Consider the following 21,407-nt stretch of genomic DNA (forward strand, 5'->3'; position numbering starts at 1 on the left):
AAAACGGAAATGCTGATTATCGGTCCTGCTAAACACCGACATTTATTTAATAATACCACCTTAACATTTGACAACCAAACAATTACACAAGGCGAATCAGTAAAGAATCTGGGTATTATCTTCGACCCAACTCTCTCGTTTGAATCACACATTAAGAGTGTTACTAAAACGGCCTTCTTTCATCTCCGTAATATCGCTAAAATTCGTTCTATTTTATCCACTAGCGACGCTGAGATCATTATTCATGCGTTCGTTACGTCTCGTCTCGACTACTGTAACGTATTATTTTCGGGTCTCCCTATGTCTAGCATTAAAAAATTACAGTTGGTACAAAATGCGGCTGCTAGACTTTTGACAAGAACAAGAAAGTTTGATCATATTACGCCTATACTGGCTCACCTGCACTGGCTTCCTGTGCACTTAAGAAGTGACTTTAAGGTTTTACTACTTACGTATAAAATACTACACGGTCTAGCTCCGTCCTATCTTGTCGATTGTATTGTACCATATGTCCCGGCAAGAAATCTGCGTTCAAAGAACTCCGGCTTATTAGTGATTCCCAGAGCCCAAAAAAAGTCTGCGGGCTATAGAGCGTTTTCTATTCGGGCTCCAGTACTATGGAATGCCCTCCCGGTAACAATTAGAGATGCTACCTCAGTAGAAGCATTTAAGTCCCATCTTAAAACTCATTTGTATACTCTAGCCTTTAAATAGCCCCCCTGTTGGACCAGTTGATCTGCCGTTTCTTTTCTTTTCTCCTCTGCTCCCCTTTTCCTTGAGGGGGGGGGGGCACAGGTCCGGTGGCCATGGATGAAGTGCTGGCTGTCCAGAGTCGGGACCCGGGGTGGACCGCTCGCCTGTGCATCGGCTGGGAACATCTCTACGCTGCTGACCCGTCTCCGCTCGGGATGGTGTCCTGCTGGCCCCACTATGGACTGGACTCTTACTATTATGTTGGATCCACTATGGACTGGACTCTCACAATATTATGTCAGACCCACTCGACATCCATTGCTTTCGGTCTCCCCTAGAGGGGGGGGGTTACCCACATATGCGGTCCTCTCCAAGGTTTCTCATAGTCATTCACATCGACGTCCCACTGGGGTGAGTTTTTCCTTGCCCGTATGTGGGCTTTGTACCGAGGATGTCGTTGTGGCTTGTGCAGCCCTTTGGGACACTTGTGATTTAGGGCTATATAAATAAAGATTGATTGATGATTGATTGATAAACTGCATTTATTTTTTTGCAAATAATAATTAACTTAGAATTTCATGGCTGCAACACGTGCCGAAGTAGTTGGGAAAGGGCATGTTCACCACTGTGTTACATGGCCTTTCCTTTTAACAACACTCAGTAAACGTTTGGGGACTGAGGAGACACATTTTTTAAGCTTCTCAGGTTGAATTATTTCCCATTCTTGCTTGATGTACAGCTTGAGTTGTTGAACAGTCCGGGGGTCTCCGTTGTAGTATTTTAGGCTTCATAATGCGCCACACATTTTCAATGGGAGACAGGTCTGGACTACATGCAGGCCAGTCTAGTACCCGCACTCTTTTACTATGAAGCCACATTGATGTAACACGTGGCTTGGCATTGTCTTGCTGAAATAAGCAGGGGCGTCCATGGTAACGTTGCTTGGATGGCAACATATGTTGCTCCAAAACCTATATGTACCTTTCAGCATTAATGGCGCCTTCACGGATGTGTAAGTTACCCATTTCTTGGGCACTAATACACCCCCATACCATCACAGATGCTGGCTTTTCAACTTTGCGCCTATAACAATCCGGATGGTTCTTTTCTTCTTTGGTCCGGAGGACACGACGTCCACAGTTTCCAAAAACTATTTGAAATGTGGACTCGTCAGACCACAGAACACTTTTCCACTTTGTATCAGTCCATCTTAGATGAGCTCAGGTCCAGCGAAGCCGACGGCGTTTCTGGGTGTTGTTGAAAAACGGTTTTCGCCTTACATAGGAGAGTTTTAACTTGCACTTACAGATGTAGCGACCAACTGTAGTTACTGACAGTGGGTTTCTGAAGTGTTCCTGAGCCCATGTGGTGATATCCTTTACACACTGATGTCGCTTGTTGATGCAGTACAGCCTGAGGGATCGAAGGTCACAGGCTTAGCTGCTTACGTGCAGTGATTTCTCCAGATTCTCTGAACCCTTTGATGATATTACGGACCGTAGATGGTGAAATCCCTAAATTCCTTGTAATAGCTGGTTGAGAAAGGTTTTTCTTAAACTGTTCAACAATTTGCTCACGCATTTGTTGACAAAGTGGTGACCTTCGCCCCATCCTTGTTTGTGAATGACTGAGCATTTCATGGAATCTACTTTTATACCCAATCATGGCACCCACCTGTTCCCAATTTGCCTGTTCACCTGTGGGATGTTCCAAATAAGTGTTTGATGAGCATTCCTCAACTTTATCAGTATTTGTTGCCACCTTTCCCAACTTCTTTATCACGTGTTGCTGGCATTAAATTCTAAAGTTAATGATTATTTGCAAAAAAAAAAATGTTTATCAGTTTGAACATCAAATATGTTGTCTTTGTAGCATATTCAACTGAATATGGGTTGAAAATGATTTGCAAATCATTGTATTCCGTTGATATTTACATCCAACACAATTTCCCAACTCATATGGAAACGGGGTTTGTATTTTATTTTATTTAAATTTGGCCAAAACGGGCACATTTCAATTTCTTATGAGTGTGAATGTTGTCTGTCTATCTGTGTTGGCCCTGCGATGAGGTGGCGACTTGTCCAGGGTGTACACCGCCTTCCGCCCGAATGCAGCAGAGATAGGCTACAGCACCCCCCGCGACCTCAAAAGAGACAAGCGGTAGAAAATGGATGGATGGACACACACTTGTTATTTCATATGTTGACCAGAGGGGGAGCACTTTTAAAACCGACACACAGTCAATTTGGAAAATCCCTCCTTTTTGGGACCACCCTTATTTTGATAGATTTCACCACCAGGGGTGCAAATGAGACATTCTCTATTATATGCAATGTTTTTCCATACTGGGACCATGATTTCGGTCCTAACGTGTTCACTGGTTCTCATATGGAAGGTATTTTTCACACACACACACACACACACACACACACACACACACACACACACACACACACACACACACACACACACACACACACACACACACACACACACACACACACGATAATCTCTCAAGTTAAGAGAGACTATCTATGACTATGTCTTCATTGGCACACTTCTAATTGAGATAGATTAAGTAATAATGTTGCACGCAAAGCGGCCAAAATACGTGCTACAAATGAGGGCTCCGCGATTTTGAGAAAACACCTAATTGCAATTTTTCTCTCCAAAAATTGCGATCATGATTTGAATTGCCATTGCTATATTTTATATAACTTTCCGATACTAATACTAATTGCTAATGCTAGCATTAGCGATTTTACATGGCGATTTCAACACCTCAAAATTTGGTAGTTAACCACAACTGAGATCCATGTTACAATCAAACAGCAAGTGTGTAATAGTACAATCAGGGTTTCCCCTAGATTGCCAATATACCTGTGGCGTTGGGGCGTGGTGGCGCTTGGCCAATATGACATCATCATATAATTTGCATAATTGGTGCTGATGCATATATTTTCTTTAAAAAGGCTAAAACAAATGTATGTATGTATGTATGTATTAATAATTATTATTAACATATGTTTCCTTATATTATAATGTGGTGCTCTATTTTTCATTTGTTGCTGTTTATTGTACTTTTGTACATTGTAACAATGGCTGCACTCTATTGAGCCTTTTTCAGGTTTGTAGAGACTTCTCCAATCCTTTTAGTGACTTTTTCTTTATTAAAAATGACAAGCAACAGCATGTATTTCTGGTTTTACTGGAGACTGCGCTCGTGTTTAGAGACTCTTAACGTCTGTCTCTCGATTTCCGATGAACAGCGAGAGCTGCAGCGAGCCTGACTTCACACTTGCTTTGCTGGGGGGCCGCATTGGGCTAAAAAAATTGTCCGGGTGCCAAAAGCAGACTGCATGCAAAATAACATACATATATATTGAGCTGTCTCGCGGGCCAAATTGAAGATGCCGGCGGGCCGCTTTTGGACCGCACACCGTAGTTTGGAAACACATGCGCTATACCGTCTGCTTTTGAAAGAGAATCACTTTTAATATTTGCACATGGCACATTTTAATATTTGTAGATGGCTGTCCGCGGGTATATCACATACATATTAAAGGCAATCGATCAATCAATCAAAGTTTATTTATATAGCCCTTAATCACAAGTGTCTCAAAGGGCTGCACAAGCCACAAGGACATCCTTGGCTCAAATCCCACATCAGGGCAAGAAAAAACTCAACCCAATGGGCACAATGAGAAACCTCGGAGGGGAAGGGAAAGCAGATGTGGGGACCTCCCCCCCCTAAGAGACCGGTGCAATGGATGTCGAGTGCCCATCCATCCATCCATTTTCTACCGCTTATTCCCTTTGGGGTCGCGGGGGGCGCTGGAGCCCATCTCAGCTACAATCGGGCGGAAGGCAGGGTACACCCTGGACAAGTCGCCACCTCATCGCAGGGCCAACACAGATAGACAGACAACATTCACACTCACATTCACACACTAGGGCCAATTTAGTGTTGCCAATCAACTTATCCCCAGGTGCATGTCTTTGGAGGTGGGAGGAAGCCGGAGTACCCGGAGGGAACCCACGCAGTCACGGGGAGGACATGCAAACTCGACACAGAAAGATCCCGAGCCCGGGATTGAACCCAAGACTACTCAGGACCTTCGTATTGTGAGGCAGATGCACTAACCCCTCTGCCACCGTGAAGCCCTGGATGTCGAGTGGATCTAGTTAAAAATGTGAGAGTCCAGTCCATAGTGGGGCCAGCAGGGGATCAACTTGAATGGAGACAAGTCAGCAGCGCAGAGACATCCCCAATTGATGCACAGAGGAGTGGTCCACCCCGGGTCCCGACTTTGAACAGCTAGCGCGTCATCTGTGGTCACCTGATAACCTCTCCACGCAGGAGAGGGGAGCAGAGCAGAAAAGAAACAAGACGGCAGATCAACTGGTCTAAAAAGGGGTCTTAGGCTAGAGTATACAAATGAGTTTTAAGATTGGACTTAAATGCTTACACTGAGGTAGCACCTCTATAACTGTTACAGGTAGATCAATCCAGAGTATCGGAGCCCGAATAGAAAACGCTCTTTAGCCCGCAGACTTTTTTTGGGCTCTGGGAATCACTAATAAGCCGCAGTTCTTTGAACGTAGATTTCTTGCCGGGACATATGGTACAATACAATCAGCAAGATAGGATGGAGCTAAATCCTTTTGTATTTTATACGTAAGTAGTAAAACCTTAAAGTTGCATCTTAAGTGCACAGGAAGCCAGTGCAGGTGAGCCAGTATAGGCGTAAGATGATCAAACTTTCTTGTTCTTGTCAAAAGTCTAGCAGCCGCATTTTCTATCAACTGTAATCTTTTAATGCTAGACATAGGGAGACCCGAAAATAATACGTTACAGTAATCGAGACGAGACGTAACGAACGCATGAGTAATGATCTCAGCGTTGCTGGTGGAAAAAATGGAACGAATTTTAGCAATATTACACTCTTAATGTGTGACTCAAACGAGAGAGTTGGGTCGAAGATAATACCCAGATTCTTTACCGAGTCGCTTGTGTAATTGTTTGATTGTCAAACGTTAAGGTGGTATTATTAAACAAGTGGCGGTGTCTAGTAGGGCCGATAATCAGCATTTCCGTTTTCTTAGCGTTGAGTTGCAAAAAGTTGCTGGACATCCATTGTTTCATTTCATTAAGACACACCTCCAGGTGACTACAATCTGACGTGTTGGTCAGCATGTAGAGTTGGGTTTCACCAGCACAACAGTGAAAGCTAACACAGTATTTGCGTATGATGTCACCTAGCGGTAGCATGTAGACGCTGAAGGGTGCAGGGCCAAGAACCGAACCCTGTGGAACTCTGCACGGTAACTTAACATACTTTGAGGTCACATTGTTATGGGAAACTCACTGCATCCTGTCAGTAAGATAGGAGTTAAACCAAGGAAAGGCTAAGTCTGACATACCAAAACATGTTTTGATACGTTCTAATAAAATGTTATGATCGACGGTATCGAAAGCAGCGCTGAGATCAAGTAGCAGCAACATGGATGACGCATCAGCATCCATAGTTAGTAAAGGCTCATTAGTCATTTTTGCGAGGGCTGTCTCTGTAGAGTGGTTTGCCCTGAAACCAGACTGAAAGGGTTCACGGAGATTGTTTGACGCTAAGTGTTCATTTAGCTGCTGTGCAACAATGTTTTCGAGGATTTTCGAGATAAAGGGAAGGTGGGACACCGGCTGGTAGTTTACCATGAGGTCAGGACTTTCGAGCACAGGATGAATAACCCCTTTTTTTAATGCTAGGGGAACAGTGCCAGAGGAAAGTGATACGTTTATAATATTAAGTATTGATGGTCCTAATATTAAAAACAGCTCCTTGATAAGTTTCCCAGGAAGTGGATCAAGTAAACATGTTTGTTTTATCCCATTCACACGTCGCGGGAGTTCCTCTAATGTTATTTCATCAAGGAGAAAAGACACTATTTTGGAGGGCAATATCTGTTGTATATACATTTGTATCTGTGTTAATAGAACCCAGTTGTATCTGGGACGTGTTGTCTTTAATCTGCTTTCTAATGAGTTCAATTTTCTTATTAAAGAAATTCATAAAGTCATCTGCCGAGTGGGTGGAGCTACTGGGAGGAGTTCATTGTTGGGTTAGCGATGCTCCTGTACTGAACAAATATTTAGGATCATTTTTATTGAGCCGGATGAGATTGGAGTAGTAATTAGCTTTAGCTGAGGTAAGCATGTGTTTATAAGTGTTTAAACTATCACTCCATGTTTGATGGAAAACCTCGAGTTTAGTCGCACGCCATTTGCGTTTCAGCTTTCTACATGATTACATGATTTCTACATGGAGCTCTATTTTCTTCCGTAAACTAGGGGGTACACCTTTAAGGGGCCTTTTTTAGCTTTAGTGGTGCTATACTACCAATGGTGTCGTGCAGGGCATCGTTAAAATTGTTAGTGAGGTTATCGATAGAGCCCACATAATTTGGGATGGTGCCATTACTGGAGACAGTAGGCCAGCAAGAGTCATAGTTGTGACAGCATTAATGTTGCGGCTGCTAAAGCAGTGGCTATTAGTAGCTTGTTGACAATGAGTCAGAACTTCGAATTTTATACGGTAATGATCGGACATTACTTTAGTGTATGTACGGGAGTATCATAACTTTGGAGGTAGTGACACCCCAGACAAAGACTAGATCTATCGTGTTACCATTGCGGTGCGTGAGTTAATTTATTATTTGTGTAAGACCACAGCTATCAATTATAGTCTGGAGCGCCACGCACAAAGGGTCTGATGGGGCATTAATATGGATATCAAAATCCCACATTATAATTATATTATCTGCGTGCATCACTAGATCAGCGACAACCTCTGAAAATCCACTGATAAAGTCTGAATAGCACCCAGGGGGGCAGTAGATAACAGCCAGGTAGAGAGGTAGCGGGGTGACAGACCTCATAGTAAGCACCTCAAATGATTTATATTTATTACTTAGGTTAGATGTAAGGTTAAGATTTTGACTGTTTATTAGTGCGACCTCTCCACCCTTTTTAAGAGGACGGGCAATATGTGCATTCGTATAGTTAGGAGGAGATGCCTCGTTAAGCGGTAAAAAATCATCTGGTTTGAGCCAGGTTTCGCTGAGACCAATGACATTAAGATTGATGTCTCTAATGACCTCATTAACTAATAATGTTTTTGAGACAATGAGCTGATGTTAAAAAGCCCATATTACAGTATATGTAGTAGTAATAGTGATATTAATAACGTTACGTTTATTTTGTGTAGTGTGTCTTAAATAATTTCGATCATATCTAGGAATTGATATGATGGGGATATTCAGATTGTTTGCTTGGTGCTGCGATAGATTGAACGCTTCATAATTTGCCACCTCAGTAGAAAGCATGTTCACCTCTGGCACAGTCACTACAGAAAAATCATTATGTGAGTTGTGTATTATTCTGCGAGAAATGCTATGTGTGCAGGAATTTACCAGCCTGGCACTGGTTAGTTCTATCTTAAGTGAATCCTCAACTGGACCAACAGACACTGTAATTGCCTGGGTCCGAGCTTGCTCTAGTGTAGTTAGTCAAGTGTGATCCAACCAGTAATCTATGTTTCTTGATAGAGTGATGGCGCCTTCCTGGTTAGGGTTAAGGCCGTCCCTCATCAGCAAGCCTGGTTTTCCCCAGAAAAAGGTGCAAATATCAATAAACATTAGGCCCTGTTCTCTACTAAAACTAGCCAGCCACTTGTAAGCGAGACTAATCTGCTGTGCTTCTCATCATTGCCTCTCGCAGGCAGGGGGCCAGAGACAAGTACTCGATGCCTGGACATCTTTCTAGCGAGATTACAAGTCCTAGCTACTGTATGTTCCTCTTTGTAATCTCTGACTGTCTCATCCTAGTGTCATTGGAGCCAACGTGTACAACTATGTTCGCGTAGCTAGTAGTGCGATTAGCCTGTCGTACGTGTTTACTAGCCCTGTTGCGAGTTAGCTCCCTAAGATTAGCTTCAATGTCAGGTGCTCTGGCCCTGGGAATACACTTAATTATGGCTGGTTTGCTAAACTGTATGTTTCGGGTGATGGAGTCCCCATGACTAAGTTGTGGTGCCTGGTAGAATGGTGTGTTGGAGTAGCTAAAGGGCTAAATCTATTATGCGTCTCAACCGGTTCACTGTTGCTTGTAGGCCGCTTAGGGCTGCTACAAACTGGGCTCGTCAGCTTGCTACAGCTAACGCTAGCAGATGTGTCCGCAGCGTCTAAAGTTACGAAATTACTCTGCTCTAGTTGGCGGACACGGTCCTCTAGTAGGGCCAACCTATCCATGAGAATGGTGCACGAAGAGCAGGGAGCCATACTCACGTTGTTTCTTTCACTGAGTCGAGTTCTTGCTGTCTTCGGAGAAATGGTCGCAACGTGTGGGAGCAGATTCCTTCAGACCGTCTCCGCCTTTGCCACGCTTGGCTTCGTTAGCTTAGCAGCTAGCTAGCTGAGAGAGGGGCGGTGAGACAGAGAGCGGGTGTTTTGCAAGTTAGATAAGACTACTAAGTATGTTTGGGAAGGAATAAAGAAAGCTGTAAAACAATTAGAAGCACACAGATAGAAAGATAATACTTCGCTTTTTTTGCGGCAACAGCGAGCAGTCACTCACGGCAAACGGGAAAGTGGACGTCGACGTGGCAGACAAGCTGTTTTTGCTCAGGACAATCACGTGTGTCTTGCCTACGTAATCACAACATCCTGTTTTGGTAGTGCTGTTGCCGTGATCAGTCTTTTTTCGGTGGTCCAATTTCCGGTGCCTCATTAGTCAATCGCGCGCAAATAAAAGGGTATATATATCCATTCATACATTATATTACTTAAATTTCTTTTCACAAAAAAAAAAACCCTCATTGTTAAGGTGTTGCAGATTTTATTTTTACGTGGCGACAAGTCACAATCAATTACATGTAAGGGAAAGCCTGCAATACTTACAGTATAAACATTTTGTAGTGGACTGGTACATTCACCTCAATGGCAAAGACTATTTCCTGACAATGACAACACACTGTTATCTATATCTTGGAATTGTACCTGCATACAAAGTCTACTACAGTATATAATACAGTACAGCACTTGCAAATGAGACAGTTAAGTGTAAGAAAACAAGATAACTGGACAGCACACCTAAGGGCGAGAGTGACGTGTGAGTGTGCGTCAGGATGAACAACTTTTTATTTATTTATCATCCTCATCATCATTATCCAGAGTGAATGCAATGCCTGAGGAAGACTTGAAGGAAAGGGAGGTGAAGATTCCATCAGGATGAAGGTAGTAGAAGATAATGGAGCAGTGAGGGAGGGAGAGAAAGTGGATTGAAATTTAGAACATACATTCTGCTTTGCCACCTTTGGCTCCGTCCGGCTTGGCCCGTTTTCTCAGTGAGACGAATGACGAACAAAGCCGCTTCAGGCCGACGTCAAAAATGTGACTTATGGAGAAGCAAGAGAAGCAGAGACGGGACGGGGGGGGATAGGGAAGAGGGAGTGCCTCTTTGCAGGAGAAACGACCCAGAAAAGTCCGGAGTAAAAAATGGGCTGTCAGGAAAGGAGGTCTGCTCCACTGGGATGGAAGAAAAATGGGTGAAGCTGCAGATCAAAGACTTTATAGCCGCCTCAAAAATTACATTTTTACACAGAAGAGGTAGAATTAAGAGTGAATACTTTGAATACATGAATTAAGATGAATACTTTGTCAGTACACTTTAATAAATGTGATGTGTGCACTTAGTTCCTGGGGACGTGATAAAAATGACAGAAAAAGTTCAAGAAACAGCTGAGAGACTGCCACTCTTATTATGTGCTTTCGTATGCCCATATGACAAAAGTAAGAGAGACATTGAAATTTGACAGCATCAATAAGTACTTGGTTCTAAATCAATCACTGTCAGTAATGATCGTAATGTTTACCAACATTGGAAATATCAGACAGCTTTTAGTCAACCACTTCTCTATTGTACAACAATTCTCTCCACCCGTGTAATTGTTCACATTGTTTTGTCTGTCAGTTAGTTATCATAATACAGTAGTACCTCAACTTACAAGTTTAAATGGTTATATGACGGTCCTCTGAACTCTTTCAGTACACATGTATCCTAAATCAACGCATCCAAGTGAAATGATTTGAAATCAATTTATTGGTGCTTGCCCCCTGCCCAAAACAGCACCATTGTTAAAAGTTAAGTTAAGTTAAAGTACCAGTGATTGTCACACACACACTAGGCGTGGCGAAATTATTCTCTGCATTTGACCCATCACCCTTGATCACCCCCTGGGAGATGAGGGGAGCAGTGGGCAGCAGCGGTGGCTGCGCCCGGGAATCATTTTTGGAGATTTAACCCCCAATTCCAACCCTTGTGAGGGGAGCAGTGGGCAGCAGCGGTGTCCGCGCCCGGGAATCATTTTTGGTGATTTAACCCCCAATTCCCACCCTTGATGAAGTTTTAAACTAAGTTTTACATAATAAATATTGTATAAGTTAATAGTTAAAGTACCAATGATTGTCACACACACTAGGTGTGGCGAAATTATTCTCTGCATTTGACCCATCACCCTTGATCACCCCCTGGGAGGTGAGGGGAGCAGTGGGCAGCAGCGGTGGCCCCCAAAACAATTTAGTTGACTATGCCTGTTCTAGTTGCTTCAACATCAAACACACCATCAGCAGCTTCTCTGTATTTTCATGAGTAGATGTCCACCATTTAGATATTATTTGTAACATCCTTGGCTGGCGTTATCGACTCATTCTGCTTCAGTATGGTGCAGACTAGCAGTGATACACTCAAATTTATTTGCCAAGTTGGGGACACACTCCGTCATGTTTTTGATTATTTACTTATTTAATTCTATGAATACCATCCTCTTCTTCTTCTCAGCACTGTCCTTCACACTCACTTTCTTTATTCCCATGCTTGGAAAAACAAAGTTATGTTCACCTCTGATGAGCAAGTGAGCATGACCGGATGTTTTGGTCCGAGCTTACGGGGTTCACTGTGGCATTTACTAGAACAACTAATGGCCGGGAGGCTTGTAACTCAACTTTAAGGCATAACAATTAGCCGAGAGACAGCTAATATCTCAAAACACTCTTAAGTTGAGGTACCGCTGTAACTAGGGCTGCAACAACTAATCGATAAAATCGATTAAAATCGATCATAAAAATAGTTGGCGATTAATTTAGTCATCGATTCGTTGGATCTATGCTATGCTCATGCGCAGAGGCTACTTTTAAAAAAATATATATATATATTTTTTTATAAACCTTTATTTATAAACTGCAACATTTACAAACAGCTGAGAAACAATAATCAAAATAAGTATGGTGCCAGTATGTTGGGGTTTTTTTTTCCAATAAAATACTAGAAAGGATAGAAATGTAGTTTGTCTCTTTTATCCGATTATTAATTGATTAATCAAAGTAATAATCGACAGATTAATCGGTTATCAAATTAGTTGTTAGTTGCAGCCCTAGTTGTAACTAAAAAAATCACAGATGGATTTTCATGAAGCTTTTAGGAAATGTCTTAAATGGGAAAAGGAACAACCGATAAGATTTTGGGTCAGTTTCGGATCATTTCTATGTTACCTCACGTTTACACTTCTGTGTGTGTATTATACAAGTAGCCTCGCACAAACAAAAAAGTTACTTTACGTTTACGTAATGAGCCTCAATGTCTGTGTGTGTATGCCAGCGGTCACGCCTTCACCCACAGAGACAAAGACAGTGCATGATTGACAAGAGACTTCACTTTGTTTCTGTCATTCTGCTACAGACAGCTCAAAAAGTTACAGGCGGATTGTTCATTTACCTTTCAGAAAACATTGGAAGTGGGATAAGAAACAAGTGACTAAATCCGAATCACAGAATTCAAAACGTATTTTGCTTTGCTAGTTAAAGATGAGTTGGTCTGACTTTCTTCTTGCTTGGTGTATCGGCTTGCTTAAAATGAGGCGGAGATTAGGCCGTGACTTGTTTTGTAGTCCCTCCCCTTCGACTATGTTGCCAAATATCCAGCACAGCACATCCGTCCGTACTTCTTAGGGTGAACGCACTTATGCACTCAAAAGGCTAAGTGTAAGTACGGAAGTGCGCAAACAAAGACACAGCATCACGTGACAAATTGCATCACTAAAGTTACCGTATTTTCCGTACCATAGGGCGCACTGGATAATAAGGCGCACTTGCCGATGAATGGTCAATTTTCGATCTTTTTTCATACAAAAGGCGCACCGGATTATAGGTCGCATTAAAGGAGTCATATTATTTTTATTTTTTTTCCAAATTGAAAACACTTCCTTGTGGTCTACATAACATGTAATGGTGGTTATTTGGTCAAAATGTTGCATAGATTATGTTTTACAGACCATCTTCAAGCCGCTTTCTGACAGTCGCTTCTGGATGCGCCGTTTTGTGGGCGGTCTTATTTAGACCTTCGGCAGCGTCTTCTCCCCGTCATGTTTGTTGTAGCGGTGTAGCGTGCAAGGACGGGAGTGGAAGATGTGTCAAAAGATGCAGCTAATTGTTTTAATGACATTCAGACTTTACTTAAATCAATAACGGAGCAGCATCTCCTCATCCGGAAACAACAACACCGGAAATGTGTCCTGTAAAAAACCGTCCGACCGAAACTCTAATAACTACAGTTCCTTGGGTGAATAATGTAAACTCACGACACCGGTATGTTTTAGTGCTTTCATGGCAAGTTTACTGACAGATATAAGTAAGAACTTTACACTACTTTATATTAGAAATGGCAACAGCGGAGGATGAATGTCCCATAACAAGAAGATAGAGAAAAAGAAGAAGCCTATCGACTACGGTGTCGCCACGGACTACACACACACCATAATAATACTTGTATGTTTAATCGACAATCCACCAAGCGGTGTGGCTTCATAGTTTACCAAAGTCGTACTAAAACCTTTTGATAGATTTTTGCGCGCCGTGTGTAATGTTCTATATTTTCAATGGAACATATAAAATGTTGGTGTTGTTTACTTGAGTGGTATTGCCATCATATTGCAGTCTACACGTATCTCTTATGTTTGACTGCCATCTACTGGTCACACTTATCATTACACCATGTACCAAATAAAATTGCTTCCAGGTTGGTGAGCAAAACCAGAATCATCCGTGCATTAGACGCACCGGGTTATTAGGCGCACTGTTGAGTTTTGAGAAGAAAAAAATAATTTTAAGTGTGCCTTATAGTCCGTAAAATACAGTACTTATGTTGGCCAAATGAGATCCAGTGCACATTCTGCCTTTTCCCTACATGCAATATAAACAACCACAATGCATCCCAATTAGAGATGAGTACCAAATTTGGTACTATTATAGGCACAGACTGAATTACATCGGTACTACCAGCTATCAATTCACGTATAATCATATTCTGATACCTACCAACCGTCATGTCGGTTACAGACTAAACACCAGCTCATGTAAACCATCAATCAAGCAGCACTCAGGGTGGCCTCAGCCAAACTCCCAATGAGTAATGTTGCAAATTTCAATACCAACAAAAAAGCAAGAATGCTTCGTAGAAAAAGGTAAGGTTCCGCTCTTCCAAAATGCGCTAGCTCGATTCTACATTGGATTTGCCATAGACAGGCTAATATTAGCATTAGTGATTTTACATGGCGATTTAACACCTCCAAATTGGGTAATGAAAACTACACCCACGATGAATATTACAACAAAACAGCTGGTGTGTAATAAGCACAATACCTACAGTGTAAACACTTTGTGGGGCGCAACATAACACATTCAGCTTCTTGAAGAAAGCTACTTTCTAGTTAGACAACATCCCATTGATAGCCCATCAATGGGATGCTACAGTGCTACATCTAATGTCTTGGAAGTGCAATTCGACAGCACAGTTATCATAATCAGCTGTTTAAATGCTACATTGAAAAAAAAAATGTTGTCAAACAATTAATATCCATTAACACACACAAAAGTACAGAAAATTGGTACGGATGAGTACCGTTATCGGGAATTTGTACCATGTTGGTACAAATATGAACGGAACCCATACCTAATCCTAACGGGTTTTCTCCAATAGATCAATTATCATTATTATATGAGCAGGCATGGACCAAAAAAGAGGTTATTTAATGTCGGTGCACGTCCAGATCCAAAAACCATTCCATTTTATCAACTCTGATTCCATAGGAGATGGTCAATGTGTCCTCTTACTTTCCTCCTTTTTTTGCAGCCACATTTTAACGTACAATAAACTCAGATTTACTGCACAATGCAACTGATTATTGGGGCGTTAACATTGAAAAGACGACTTGAGAAAGTTGAGGGTTGACGCCACCTACTTACTTAATTGACATAATATTTACATATATGGCATGCTTGATTGTCAGAATATTAATAGGCTGACTGCATCACTGAAGGTTTCCTTTGACAACATGGCATCAGCTAGGCAATATCATGAGTTTACCAGACGCACATCTTGTTTGAGGAGACACAACTCATGGTTTCTTATTGGAGCTTTAAGAGCAAAATATATTCAGTTCACTTGAATGAAAGTACACGATGTCCATGAAATGACCGCCTGTGTAATGTGGCAATAATAGTGGATCTCAGCCAAATGAATGACATCATCACAGGTCCCGGTGGTTCTGGCAGACCGTCTAACATATTGTGTATGCGTCTGTGTGTGTGTGTGTGTTCTTTCTCGTTCTGTTTCTTTACTTCCACAATTTTCTAAAATTATTGAAAAACTGTTTAACAACAGATTAGACAAATTCATAAATAATACAAATAATAACAGAAGAAATGTACAAATTCAAAAGATGATTTGACAAAAACAGAGTATCTTTGAATATCAGTCAAACTAAAATAATGCTATTTGGTAACAGTAGAAGAAAAAGTCAAACACAAATACAAATAGACGCAGTAGATATTGAAAGGGTAAAAGAAAACTATTTTTGGGGTGTAATTAAAAATAAAATGAACAGGAAATATCATGTAAAAAATATACAATACAAAGTAGCAAGAAATACATCAATAATGAATAAAGCAAAACATGTTCTGGACCAAAAATGACTTCATATTCTTCACTGCTCGCTAGTGTTACCATATCTGAGTTATTGTGTAGAAATATGGGGAAACAACTACAAATATGCGCTTCATTCATTAATGGTGTTACAAAAAAGATCAATTAGAATAATACATAATGTTGTATATAGAGAACATACAAACCCTTTATTTATTGAACCAAAAATATTGAAATGCAATGATTTGGTGCATTTGCAAACAGCTACAACTATGTACAAAGCCAACTATAACCTGCTATCCAAAAATGTACAACAATTCTTCTCAACAAAAGAGGAGAAATATAACCTTAGAGGAAAATCTAATTTAAAACATTTGTCTGCACGTACACCACTTAAGACCTTTAGCATATCGGTAAGTGGAATTCAATTATGGAATGGATTAACCAAAGAAATGAAACAAAGCACCAATATGATTCAGTTTAAGAGACTGTTCAAAACTACAAGTGTTCACAAAGTACACAGAGCAAGAATAATGATGAACATCTTGAACCCTTGTTTTTCTTTTTTTTTATTGAGACAAAGATTATTCATGTACCGTATTTAATATTTGTTTACTTACAATGGTATATTATTTATGTATAATTTATTAATTCTGTTACAGAGAACAAGGAAATAGGACAAAATTGCTATGGTATGAAAAGGGGTAGGATTAAATAAGCTCAGCTTCTTCCTACTCCTTTTCGGACGTGCTGTAATGAAACAACTGGAAGTATGTGTTGCATTACATTGTATCCTATGCATGCACTGAACTGAACTGAACTAACGTGAGCCTGTAGCGACCTGACCCATGACCTCACAAGCATAAGACCACGTCTGCTGTAAAATGTGCAGACAACACGTCATCAACTACAGTATCAGCATAGTAATATACCTCAAAGGTCGTAGATTTTAGGGGAGCCCGGGATCTTTCTGTGTAGAGTTTGCATGTTCTCCCCGTGACTGCGTGGGTTCCCTCCGGGTACTCCGGCTTCCTCCCACCTCCAAAAACATGCACCTGGGGATAGGTTGATTGGCGACACTAAATTGGCCCTAGTGTGTGAACGTGAGTGTGAATATTGTCTGTCTATCTGTGTTGGCCCTGCGATGAGGTGGCAACTTGTCCAGGGTGTACCCCGCCCTCCACCCGAATGCAGCTGAGATAGGCTCCAGCACCCCCAGCAACACCAAAAAAGGGACAAGCGGTAGAAAATGGATGGCTGGATATACAAAACCACAGGATTCACTTTTCTTTCATGACATCACGCCGCAACTTCATACACCGAGCATCAAAAGATTATTCACGTTTCACTTTTTCTTTGGCTTTTTGGTAACACTTGATAGATTGTAATGATGAGCAGTAGACGTGTGGCGTTAACGTGAATTAAGTGATTTTTTAGTCCAGCATAACAATACTTGTTATCGACGCGGTTAACCAAAATTATTTTTACACTTGTGTGACAATTGATCGTTTTGAAATGTGACTTGAAACATTGCCTGCGCACCTAATAAAGCTTTGAGGATTGCCACAGTTTGACCCTGGAACAGATTTTTCCTATTCGCATTATTATCTCAACTTCTTTTTACACTTGTGTGACAGGAATGTTGAAACGTGACCTTAAACATTGCCCGTACACTTAATAATGGCCACAGTTTAACCCTGGAACAGATTATTCCTATTTACATTTTTTTCTTAACTTCTTTTTACACTTGCGTGCCAGTTAGGAATATTAAAATGTGACCTTAATTATTGTGCACCTAATAATAGCCATAGTTTGACCCTGGAACAGATTTTTATATTTACAGTATTATCAACAGTGGCTAAATACTTTTCACACTTGTGTGACGGTTAAAAATAGGAAATTGTGACTTGAAACACTGCTTGCACACTTAATGAAGATGGATTGCCCCAGTTTGACCCTGGAACTATAATATTATTTTAACTTCTTGTTATACTTGTATGACAGTTAAGAATGTTGAAATGTGACCTTAAACATTACCCACACACCTAATAATGGCCCAAGCTTGACCCTAGAACAGATCTTTTCTATTTGCATTATTATTAACAGTTGAGTTGAGTTGAGTTGAGTTTGTGTTTATTTGGAACATGCATGCATACAACATTTCCAGTTTTTCTATTCAACATGTTCGAAAAGGAGTGGGAAGAAGCAGAGCTTATTTAATCCTACCCCTTTTCCTTTACATAGCAGTTCCTAAAACGTTTGTTCACTTCCTGTTCTCAATGTTTTCACAATATACTCCATAAGTAATAACAATAAAAACAAATAAATAATAATTAGTGAAGTAAGTTATATTTCATATGGTGAGATAAGTAAGAGTATCTAGAAAATGAATGGATGGATGAAATAAATTCAGAACGGTTATCATGGTTCTTCTTCTTTGTACTTTGTCAACACTTTAAGTTTGAAGAGTTTCTTGAAGTGAATTAAATTTGTACATTGTTTGATTTATTTGCTTAATCCATTTCATAATTGAATCCCACATACTGATATACTGAAGGTCTTAAGTGTTGTACGTGCAGACAAATGTTTTAAATTACATTTTCCTCTAAGATTATATTTCTACTCTTTGGTTGAGAAGAATTGTTGTATTTTATTGGGTAGCAGTTTGTATGTTCTCTGTATCTAACAGTATGTATTATTCTAACTGATCTTTTTTGTAAGACCGTTATTGAATGAAGAATACTTTTGTAGTTATTTCCCCATATTTCTGCACAATAACTCAGCTATGGTAACACTCGTGAGCAGTAGATAATATGAAGTGATTTTTGGTCCAGAACATGTTTTGCTTTATTCATTATTGACGTGTTTCTTGCTACTTTATGTTGTATATTTTTTACATGAGATTTCCAGTTAATTTTTTCATCAATCATTATACCTAGAAATTTGGTTTCATTTACTTTTTCAATTTCTATTCTGTCTATTTGTATTTGTGTTTGATTTTCCCTTCTACTATTACCGAATAGCATTATTTTAGTTTTTACTGAGATTCAAAGATACTCTGTTTTTGTCAAACCATCTTTTTAATTTGTTCATTTCTTCTATTATTTGTATTAGCTTCTGTGTGTTCTCCCCTGAACAAAACGCTGTTGTATCATCCGCAAATAATACTAACTTTAAATCTTTTGTAACTTTGCAAATGTCATTTATATAGAGATTGAAAAATTTGGGTCCTAGTATTGATCCCTGAGGTACACCACAGGATATATTTAGCGCTGTAGATGTGTGTTCGCCAAGCTTCACGTATTGTTTCCTGTTTGTTAAACAATTTCTAATCCAGTTTAAGACCAACCCTCTGATGCCATACCATTGTAGTTTTTTGATTAAAATATTGTGATTAATTGTGTCAAATGCTTTAGTTAGATCCATCAACACTGCTGCTGCACATTTTTTACTATCTATTGCTTTGGTAATTTCTTCTGTAATTTCAATTAAAGCCATCGAAGTTGAAACATTAGCTCTGTATCCATATTGGTTCTCAGTGAGTATTAAAAGTGATTAACTTCTTTTTACACGTGTGTGACAGCTAAGAAAGTTGAATTGTGACCATAAACATTACCCGTGCAGTTAATAATAGCCAAAGTTTGACCCTGGAACAGATTGTTTCTATTTACATTATTATCAACAGTGGTTAAATACTTGTTACACTCGTGTGACAGTTAAGAATGTTGATATGTGACCTTAAACATTGTCCACACACCTAATAATGGCCCAAGCTTGACCCTAGAACAGATCTTTTCTATTTGCATTATTATTAACAGTGGTTAACTTATTTTTACACTTGTGTGACAGTTAAAAATGGGAAATTGTGACTTGAAACATTGCTTGCACACTTATTCAATCAATCAATCAATCAATGTTTATTTATATAGCCCTAAATCACAAGTGTCTCAAAGGGCTGCACAAGCCACAACGACATCCTCGATACAGAGCCCACATAAGGGCAAGGAAAAACTCCCCCAGTGGGACGTCGATGTGAATGACTATGAGAAACCTTGGAGAGGACCGCATATGTGGGTAACCCCCCCCCCCCTTGGGGAGACCGAATGATGTCGAGTGGGTCTGACATAATATTGACATAATATTGTGAGAGTCCAGTCCATTATTGAAAATGGATTGCCCCAGTTTGACCCTGGAACATATCAGTTCAATTGTTCTTATAATATTATTTTAACTTCTTTTTACACATGCATGACAGTTAAGAATGTTGAAATGTGACCTTTAAACATTGCCCATACACCTAATAATGGCCCAAGCTTGACCCTGGAACAGATCGTTTCTATTTGCATTATTATTAACAGTGGTTAACTTCTTTGTACACTTGTGTGATAGCTAAGAAAGTTGAAATGTGACCATAAACATTACATGTGCAGTTAATAATAGCCAAAGTTTGACCCTGGAAAAGATTATTTCTACTTACATTGTTATCAACAGTGGTTAAATACTTGTTACACTCGCGTGACAGTTAAGAATGCTAATATGTGACCTAAAACATTTGCCGTACACTTGATATTGGCCCCAGTTTGACCCTGGAACAGATTGTTTGGTGGTCAATCATCCAAACTAATGCATAAAACAGGTGATTTGCACAAACAATCACACTAAACAGAAACACAACGCACTAACTCACCGCCATCGTCCTCGTCGAAGGAGTTCATGCAGGGGAAATAGATGGCGAGCGCCTCGAAGGAGGCGGACAGGCTGATGCGGCTCTGGGACCGCTCCATGTAAAGGCCCGCCGCCGGGCCCGGGTCGGCCGGCTTTGCCAGGCGCGGCTGAGCATTCTTCACGCGGAGTACGGCTCGCGGCGTCTTGGACGGCTGTCGGCTGCCCCCCAACGGCAGACCCTCGGCAGCCGGAAAAGGCGAGTCAGAGGCCGGCAAGCTGGGCGGCTGCAGGCGGGGAAGGTGCTCTCATAGAGATGGATGCGGCTTTGGAGGCTGCAGTCCGGTCTTCGCTACCCGCTCATCTTCCTACTGGTCCAGTAGCTCTCTGCTTGGCTCCGCCGGATACATCATGACGAAACACGGAACTTTGCCAGCCCGACACTTGGTAGGAGTCGCTGCTGAAAGGAAGTCAGCACCTGAGCGCTGAGTCTAAACACTGCTGATGACTGACAGTCAGTGTCTGACTAGACCCCACCAGGCTGCTCGCGAAGGAGGGGGCTCACTGTTGCTGACAGAGTGGCCAATCACGAGCTGATTGAGTGAGTAGGGGGCGTGGCTTAAGGACGCTTGCTTTCTTGTCTCCCTGACTAGTGTTGTCCCGATACCAATATTTTGGTACTGGTACCAAAATTATCTCGATACTTTTCGGTACTTTTCGATACTTTTCTAAATAAAGGGGACCACACAAAATACATTTATTTTTGGCTGTATTTTAACAAAAAAAATCTTAGGGTACATTAAACATATGTTTATTATTGCAAGTTTGTCCTTAAAGGGGAACATTATCACAATTTCAGAATGGTTAAAACCATTAAAAATCAGTTCCCAGTGGCTTATTATATTTTTCAAAGTTTTTTTCAAAATTTTACCCATCACGCAATATCCCTAAACAAAGCTTCAAAGTGCCTGATTTTAACCATCGTTATAAACACCCGTCCATTTTCCTGTGACGTCACATAGAG

General features: G+C 40.7%; 1 protein-coding gene and 1 long non-coding RNA gene across 3 annotated transcripts in view; one reads left to right on the plus strand and one right to left on the minus strand.

Annotated features, from left to right (window-relative positions):
- rims4 (regulating synaptic membrane exocytosis 4) overlaps positions 1 to 20,869 on the minus strand; it is a 67,253-nt gene extending 46,384 nt beyond the window's left edge. Inside the window, exon 1 of one of the 2 annotated variants that reach the window (XM_061932529.2) lies at positions 20,409 to 20,869. In XM_061932529.2, the coding sequence (XP_061788513.1) occupies positions 20,409 to 20,505 (97 nt within the window). In that variant the 5' untranslated portion in view covers positions 20,506 to 20,869. Of the gene's footprint in view, positions 1 to 4,837; positions 5,075 to 20,408 lie in introns of those variants that run through there. The other variant, XM_061932530.2, reaches the window with a different exon arrangement.
- LOC133578300 (uncharacterized) overlaps positions 1 to 21,407 on the plus strand; it is a 341,666-nt gene that overhangs the window by 121,865 nt on the left and 198,394 nt on the right. The window lies entirely within an intron of this gene.

The sequence above is a fragment of the Nerophis lumbriciformis genome, linkage group LG38 (genome assembly GCF_033978685.3).
Source record: "Nerophis lumbriciformis linkage group LG38, RoL_Nlum_v2.1, whole genome shotgun sequence".
Taxonomy (NCBI): domain Eukaryota; kingdom Metazoa; phylum Chordata; class Actinopteri; order Syngnathiformes; family Syngnathidae; genus Nerophis; species Nerophis lumbriciformis.